The 8,057-nt window shown below is 39.1% G+C and overlaps 1 protein-coding gene across 1 annotated transcript; it reads left to right on the top strand.

Moving 5' to 3' along the window:
- The first annotated feature begins 202 nt into the window (after positions 1–202).
- Positions 203–6,682, top strand: LOC138910305 (uncharacterized). The gene is made up of 9 exons (XM_070201535.1): positions 203–322; positions 365–581; positions 701–1,150; positions 1,623–1,783; positions 2,928–3,024; positions 4,327–4,401; positions 5,023–5,087; positions 5,735–6,026; positions 6,252–6,682. Exons 1-9 carry the CDS (start codon positions 203–205, stop codon positions 6,680–6,682), a joined length of 1,908 nt encoding a protein of 635 aa, XP_070057636.1.
- The last annotated feature ends 1,375 nt before the right edge of the window (positions 6,683–8,057 follow it).

Raw genomic sequence — 8,057 nt, 5'->3', positions numbered from 1 at the left:
TAAATTGTTATAAAAATGGATAATATTGTTCTAACGTTGGCTTGAATAGCAAATGAAATGTTAGGCACCATCACGGTCCGAAGATGGGAATTTCGGGTCGTGACAGAAAATTTGGAACACCTTACAAGTGGCTCATGAAGGAAGTGCTCAGGTGAAGAGGTCCAGAGGTACTTTACTATATTTTCAATAAGAGAATTTCTCTATGAAGGAAGGAGAGACTATCCAAGAGATGCATACAAGGTTCACCACACTGACTAATGAACTGAAGTCTTTTGGAAGGACTCTTCTTGAAGAAGACAAAGTTGAGAAGATTCTGACTAGGGTTCTACCAGTTTCTTGGGAAAGTAAAATCACTGCAATTTAGGAATCTAAGAACATTGCAACTCTTAAACTGGATGAGCTGATTGGAAATCTCACTGCGTATGAACTTAGAAGGCAGACCATGAAGATAGATATGCCCAAGAAGGAAAGGAGCCTGGCACTCAGAATCACTGAAGGTGCTGATCTGGAGGAAGATGAAATGGCTATGATCACCAAGGACTTCAAGAAATACCTTATGAGAGGAAAAGGTTCTTCAAGAGGTGGAAATTACAACAAAGCAAGGGTTCCTAAAAAAACGACCAATGAGGGCTGCTACAAATGTAGGAAGACTGATCATCATATCAAGAACTGCCCTCAATGGGAAATTGAATGGAAGAAGGAAAGATCCGAACGAAGGAACAGGTTCATCCCAAGAAGAACAAAGGATCAACAAAGGCTATGGTTGTTGCTTGGGGAGAAAGTTCAGATGAGGAATCAGATGATGAAGATGGAGATGAACAAGCACTTATGGCAATTGGAGAATCAGATGGGGAATCTCATGAGGAATCTGAGGTAAGTATAATTCATCTCAAAGACAAGATTAAGTTTTTGTCTAAAGAAACACTCTCTGAATTATTGCTAGATTTCATTGATGAATCTGAGGTAATAAATAAAGAAAAAGAACAGTTGTCTAAGGATTGTGTGATTTTAAAAGCAAAGTGTAAGAACCTGGAACTCAGAGTTAGTGAGACTGTGAGTGAAAATACTGCTCTGAAGAACCAGGTTCATACATTTGAAGCAAATGTTCTTGAGTTAAAATCTGAAAATCTAAAACTGAAACTAGGAACGAGTAAGAAGACAGATGTGCAACTTTAGAAGAAAATGTAGGCAAACTAAAAGATGAGTTGTATAGGAAGGATGAGCAGGTAAGAGTGCTAAAGGATGACCTAGGCAAGGTCAAGCATGAACTAGACAGAACTAGTAAATGGAATAGGTCCTCCGATGCTTTGTCATGGCTACAGGAACATTACAGTAGCAATAGAAGAGGACTTGGCTTTGGGAATTAGCTACCTAAGTGGGATCCTAAAAGTAAGTACCTCACTCTTCCTGAGAACAAGATTTGTACTCACTGTGGTAAGACTGGTTACTATAAAAGTGAATGTAAAGCAAAAGAAAGGGCCGGTCAAAAGAATAAAAATTTTGTTCAAGGGAAGAATTGGTTACCAAGTTGGGCTAAAAGAATTTAATTCATCCTTTTGCTTACAGAAAGGGACCCAAATTAGTTTGGGTTTCTAAGACTAACCCCTGATTTCCTTTTGTAGGTTCAAGTGAAGGGGAGCAGCCAAATATATGGTACATGGACAGTGGCTGCTCAAAGCATATGACAGGAAGCAAGGACCAGTTCCTCTCACTTGAGGACCTCAAAGGAGGAAATGTCTCCTTTGGAAATGGAAAGAAAGGTGAAATCATTGGGGTTGGTAAGGTAAGTAAGGATGACTCTCATTCCATTGAGAATATCTACTTGATAGACGGCTTGAAGTATAGCCTAATCAGTGTGTCACAATTGTGTGATAGAGGTAACTTGGTAGCATTCACCTCTACTAAATATTTTGTGATAAATCTTATCACTGACAAGATTGTTTTGCAGGGTAAAAGAGTGAATAATATATATATTATAGATTTGTCCACACTCTGAGAGAATGAACTAACTTGCTTAAGTGTGCTGGATAGTGATCCCCTCCTTTGGCATAAGAGGCTTGGACATGCAAGTCTAAGTCAACTCAACAAATTAGTCTCCAAGGACTTGGTGATAGGACTGCCTAACATTAAGTTCAAGGAAGATAAAGTTTGTGAGGCTTGTGCAAGGGGGAAGCTGGTAAGATCCTCTTTTAAATGCAAGAAAGTGGTAAGTACCACCCGAACGATGGAACTGGTTCATATGGATCTCTGTGGTCCAATGAGAACATTAAGTAGAGGTGGTAAGAGATATGTGATGGTGCTTGTTGATGATTATTCTAGGTTTACCTGGACACTATTTTTAACATCTAAAGATGAAGCATTTGACATGTTCACTTCCTTTGTTAGAAAAACTCAGAAATAATTAGGAAATCAACTTGCATCAATTAGGTCTGATCATGGTACTGAATTTGAAAATGCTAAATTTGCTGAATTTTGTGATGTGCATGGCATAAATCATAATTGTTTTGCCCCTAGAACTCCACAACAAATGGAGTAGTTGAAAGAAAGAATAGGACTCTTGAAGACAAGGCTAGGACTATACTTCTTTCTAGTAAGCTGCCCCATAGCTTCTGGGTAGAAGCTGTAAATATTGCATGCTATATCATAAATAGGTGCATGATAAGACCTCTAGTAAAGAAGACTCCCTATGAGTTACTTAAAGGGAGAAAACCAGATATATCCCATCTTAGGGCATTTGGATGCAAGTGCCTTGTGCACAACAATGGTAAGGACTCCATAGGTAAGTTTGATCCCAGAAGTGATGAGAAAGTATTCTTGGGATATTATTCACATAGTAAAGCTTATAAAGTTTATAACAAAAGAACTATGTGTGTTAAAAAAGTGTACATGTGGTTTTTTATGAAACTAACATTCTTTCCGAGAGACAGGAACAAGATGATGAAGCAATTGGGCTGGTTAAACACTTAAATGAAACTACATCCCAGACTGAAGCATCTCTGGAGGAAGGAACAGGTGATGGAACAGGTTCATCTATCCCCCGTAACATGACAGGGGGAATAGAATAAAACAATTCTCAAACTTCAGTGGAACCTGTACCTGAACCTGTTCCACAACAACAAAACACTGAAGGAACATCAAGGGGAAACCAGTTGGTTGTGAAACCTTACAAGTATCAAAGTTCTCATCCCATTGAGAACATAATTACTGATTCAACCTCTAGAATCAAAACCAGATCTTCATTAAAGAATCTTTGTGCTTTTGATGCTTTCTTATCTCTTATTGAACCTAAAAATGTTGCTGAGGCTTTGCAGGATGCAGACTGAGTAAATGCAATGCAAGATGAACTCAATCAATTTGAAAGGAGTCAAGTTTGGAATTTGGTTCCAAGACCCTTAGACAGATTAGTAATTGGCACAAAATGGATCTTTAGAAATAAACTTGATGAAGATGGAACTGTTACAAGGAACAAGGCAAGATGGTGGTTCAAGGATATAGCCAAGAGGAGGGCATAGACTATGATGAAACCTTTGCTCCAGTCGCAAGGTTGGAAGCAATAAGACTCCTCATAGCCTTTGTTACTTACATGGAATTCACCCTTCACCAGATGGATGTCAAGAGTGCCTTCCTTAATGGCTATCTAAAGGAAGAAGTGTTTATCAAGCAACCTCCGGGGTTTGAAAGCAAGGAGAGTCCTGATCATGTGTACAAACTTGACAAAGCACTTTATGGGCTCAAGCAGGTGCCAAGAACATGGTATGAAAGATTATCAAAATTTTTGCTTGAGCATGACTACAAGAGAGGTAAAATTGACAATACTTTATTCTTGAAAGAAAAAGGTAAAGATCTCTTGGTAGTTCAGATATATATTAATGATATAATCTTTGGAGAAACTACTGATAAGTTAAGTAAAGAATTTGCTAAACTAATGGAGAGTGAATTTGAAATAAGCATGATGGGTGAGCTTAATTTCTTTTTAGGCTTATAAATTAAACAAAATCCAAATGGAACTATGATACATCAGCAGAAGTATGTAAAAGAGTTGCTTGAAAGGTTTAAAATAGAAGATTCCCAACAAATTGACACTCCTATTGCAACAACTACAAAGTTGGATATAGATGAACCTGGTTCATGTGTCGATCAGAAGTTGTATATGGGGAATGATTGGCTCATTGTTGTATCTCATTGCTAGTAGACCTGATATTGTATTCAGTGTAGGCCTTTGTGCAAGATTTCAGGCAAATCCAAAGGAGTCTCACTTGAATGTTGTCAAGAGAATTTTGAGATATCTAAAAGGCACCACTGATCTTTGTCTTTGGTATCCAAAAGGTAGTAATTTCAATCTTGTGGGATATGCTAATGCTGATTATGCAGGTTTTCTTTTGGATAAAAAGAGCACCTCAGGTATGGCACACTTTCTTGGCTCATGTCTTGTGTCTTGGGCCACCAAAAAACAAAATTCAGTGGCCTTAACTACTGCTGAAGCTGAGTATGTTGTTGCTGCTTCATGTTGTGCTCAATTGTTTTGGATCAAACATCAATTAATGGATTTTGGAATTGATGTTGGTTGTATCCCTATCTTTTGTGATAACACTAGTGCTATTAGTATGACAAAGAACCTCGTTCATCATAAAAGAACAAAGCACATAGATGTTAGACATCACTTTTTAAGGGACAATTATGAGAAGGGATTAATCACTATAGAGGTTTTTGCTACTGATAAACAGATTGCTGACATCTTTACAAAAGCACTAAGTAGAGAGCACTTTGAAAGGAACAGGTTAGAATTAGGGATGATTAAGATCACCTAAGTGAACCAGTTCAGATTGTACATGAAAAAAAAATGAAAAAAAGAAAAACAAAAAAAAAATTGAATTTTTTCTTTTTGTTAGAAAATCTAGAACTTGTGTAAATAACCAGATTAATTGTTGCTCAGTCTCATACTGTAAATAGTATACTCCTATGCCATGTTTTAATATGAATCACTGGTCTCTAATGAAATTTTCTGTATTTTTGCAAATTGAGACATGGTTGAGAGGATTCTTAGTGAAGAACCTGGTTCATCAGTGCTGGTTCATCTGAAAAATGAGGTATGTGTTCTACACTCTGCATATTTTGAAATACTAATATTTAATCATGAGCAGAACTCTACCCAAGTCCAAAATCTTCCAAAGCCTATCCAATAAAAATTTGAACCAGTTCCGTTTCAACTAAAGAATCCTCGGCGAATTAAAACACCTAGATTCTAGGGGAGCTATAACTGTCATTCCAAACTTAAAAATTGCAGAGTGATTAGACTTCTAATTGACCACAAAAGCTATCGTTGTTTATTAATTACACTTCTCCTTAAAATCCCTCATCATCAACTCTGCAAATTCTTCATTATTTCTGAAAAACCGTCGAAACCCTTTCTTCTCTCCTTGCCTTCGAATTCAATCCAAGCCTTTTCCTTCATCACAAAAGCATAACCAAAATGTCTAACCCCTGGAATAACCCTGGTACTCCTCCACCCCCTACTCCTTCCTCTTCCTCTACAACCCCTCAACCTAGTTCTACCCCCCAACCTAGAAAAAGGAGAGTCAAAATGCTTGCTAGAAAAATAGTGGCCAGTGGTGCTTTATCTCGAAAATTAAATGCCCAGCTTCAAGCAAGACAAGCCTAAAACTCACAAATTTTGAGTGGTTCCTTTAAATCAGCGACTGAGGGGGAAGAAACTAGGTCTTCCGATTCTGAACAGGTAACTTCTATCCCAAAACCTTCATCTGAGGTTATTTCTGAGATTGCTAAAAATTTAGAAACTAGGTTCATCCTGGTTGGGTCTATGATAGATGTGGAAATGCCTGAGACAAGAAGGAGAGATAGTAAAAACAAAATTGAAAAAGAAAAAGAGAGAGAGGGAGTACGGAGTGAAGAGAAGGGAAAAGGGAAAGAAGGGGTTGATTCTTCACCCACATCTGAATCTGTTAGAAAGGCTATTTGTGGAGCTGAGCGAGAGAAGGAGAAAGAAGGTGGCAGGCACACAGGGGGAAGTTGATCAGGAGAAGCGGCTGAAGGGCTAGTAAATCTTGGAAAGCAAGCAGACGAACCTGGTTCATCTGCTGAGGAAACCCTGGCTGATCTCTTGAAAAAGTTAAGTGACAGTTACTAACCCAAGAAGAAAAGAACTCCTAAAGCTACAACCTCTGGGATAGCAAGATCCAACAAGAAACGGAAAGCTTCTCCTTCTGAGACCTCTAATATTCCTCTTCCAAAAGGAAGAACTACAAGGAGCAAGCTAAAGCGGAGTGAGGAGGAGTTGCAGAAAGCTTTAGAGAAGAGTAAGAAGAAAAGAGTGGATAAAGGGAAAGAGAAAGTGGTTGAGCCTGTTGAGCCTGTTGAGTTGGATGAGATGGACCTGGTCCATCAAAGTGAAGAAGTGGAAGAGGTAGAGGTTCAAACCCCTAAGCCAAAGAAAGCCAAGACTTCCTCAAAGAAGTCTTCATCTGTTTCTAAGTCTGCTAAACCCTCTATCTTGGCTAAGCGAACCAGGTCTGCAGTGAAAGCCAAACAAGTGAAAACTACTGAAGAAGATGATTGGAGTGGTGAAGAGGAGGATGTGTCTGATGGTGAGAAGGACAAGCTGGAAAAGTTTGGTAAAAGAACAATTCTGAAGGGGAGATTGTTGAAGGACTTGGAAGAAGAATGAATGATTTTGCTGCTGGAGAAGATTGAGATACAGGGGTGGAAGGACATGGTCCTTCAGTTGGATGGGAGACTGGCTAGGAATAAGATTGTGGAATTCATGGCCAATGCCGAGGTCAAGGAAGGTAGAGTCACCAGCCTAGTGAAAGGGGTCCAAATCTCTTTTGATGCTAAAGAACTAGGTGAAATCCTTGGCATACCCTCTAAAGGCTATGATGACTATACTAGGCAGAAATGGCCCAGTCTGGATTCTCTTCCAACTGCCCTGGCTATCACAAGGAAATTTTGTGATAATGGAGAAGAGAGTGAGCCCAAGGCAGTCTATAAGAGTGAAATGAAGCCACCTCACAAGGTGATCTTTGAATTCATCAACAAATGCGTGTTGCCAAGGCAGGAAATGAGGCATATTGCAAATTACATGGACTTGGTCTTGATGGAGTGTATGGACAGTGGGAGGCAGTTAAACTGGCCTGGGTTCATCATTCAGCTTTTGGACAGAGTTGTCAATGGCTCCAAAGCCCTTTCCATTCCTTATGGTTTCATCCTCACTTCTGTTCTTGCTCATTATAAGGTGCCATTGAAGAAGGCGGAGATGGCCACAAGCAAAGACCATTTTGGGATCAATACTCTTCTTACTTGTGATTATGAGATCCATGTTATCCCCAATGAACCTGGTTCATCGAAAAGGACACGTGTAAACAGCAAGGTCAGAGCCCTAGTGCAGGAGAGTGGGGCAAAGGATGCTGAGATAGCAAGGCTGAAGACTCGTTTGGCCGAGGTTGAATCTGAGAGGGATGTTCTCAGAGTTGAGCTTACAAAGGAAAGGGAGAAGAATTAGGGAATTCTTCACGATATGTTGAATCTTCTCTAAGCCAAAACCCAAGCCCCTAGTTCTTCCAAGCCTTAGTTGCCTAGCCTACCTAGAAATTCAGTAACCCAGATTCAGGACTTTTTCTTTTTGTTGCTCATGCTTTAAATATTTTTGTTTCATTTTGTGGATTGTGGAAGAACCGTACTTTCTATCAATGAAATTTGTTGCTCTTGTTCTCATGCACTGTCTCTATTTCTTTGATAGTTTGAATTCTTAGTTGATTACTGATGATTGATCCATGAATGCATTTGTAGTTGCCCCAGTGGCCATGAGTAATTTTTATAAAATCTGGGACTCACACATCTTTTTGCAACTTTTCGATGATGCCAAAAGGGGAAGATGTGCTCTGAACAAGTGATATTTATAACCTAAATGACCCTGGTTCTTTATGATAAGTGCTTAATACTCTAATATGTGTCAATGTTGGATTAAGTTGAAACATGCCTAAGCTTATGGACGCACAAAGTTTGTCATCATCAAAAAGGGGGAATTTGTTGGCCCAAGAAAG

This window comes from Nicotiana tomentosiformis, chromosome 1 (genome assembly GCF_000390325.3).
Source record: "Nicotiana tomentosiformis chromosome 1, ASM39032v3, whole genome shotgun sequence".
Classification (NCBI taxonomy): domain Eukaryota; kingdom Viridiplantae; phylum Streptophyta; class Magnoliopsida; order Solanales; family Solanaceae; genus Nicotiana; species Nicotiana tomentosiformis.
Note: the sequence above shows the minus strand (reverse complement) of the source record. Positions and strands in the feature narration are given on the sequence as shown.

Excerpts from the sequence above, each read along its gene's own strand:
- LOC138910305 (XM_070201535.1), top strand. The coding sequence starts at position 203 with ATGAAGGAAGGAGAGACTATCCAAGAGATGCATACAAGGTTCACCACA. Across the intron at positions 1,784-2,927 it reads AAATCATTGGGGTTGGTAAG|GAACAAGATGATGAAGCAAT; the intron begins GTAAGTAAGGAT and ends TCCGAGAGACAG. Across the intron at positions 6,027-6,251 it reads TGGCAGGCACACAGGGGGAA|GAAGAACTACAAGGAGCAAG; the intron begins GTTGATCAGGAG and ends CTCTTCCAAAAG.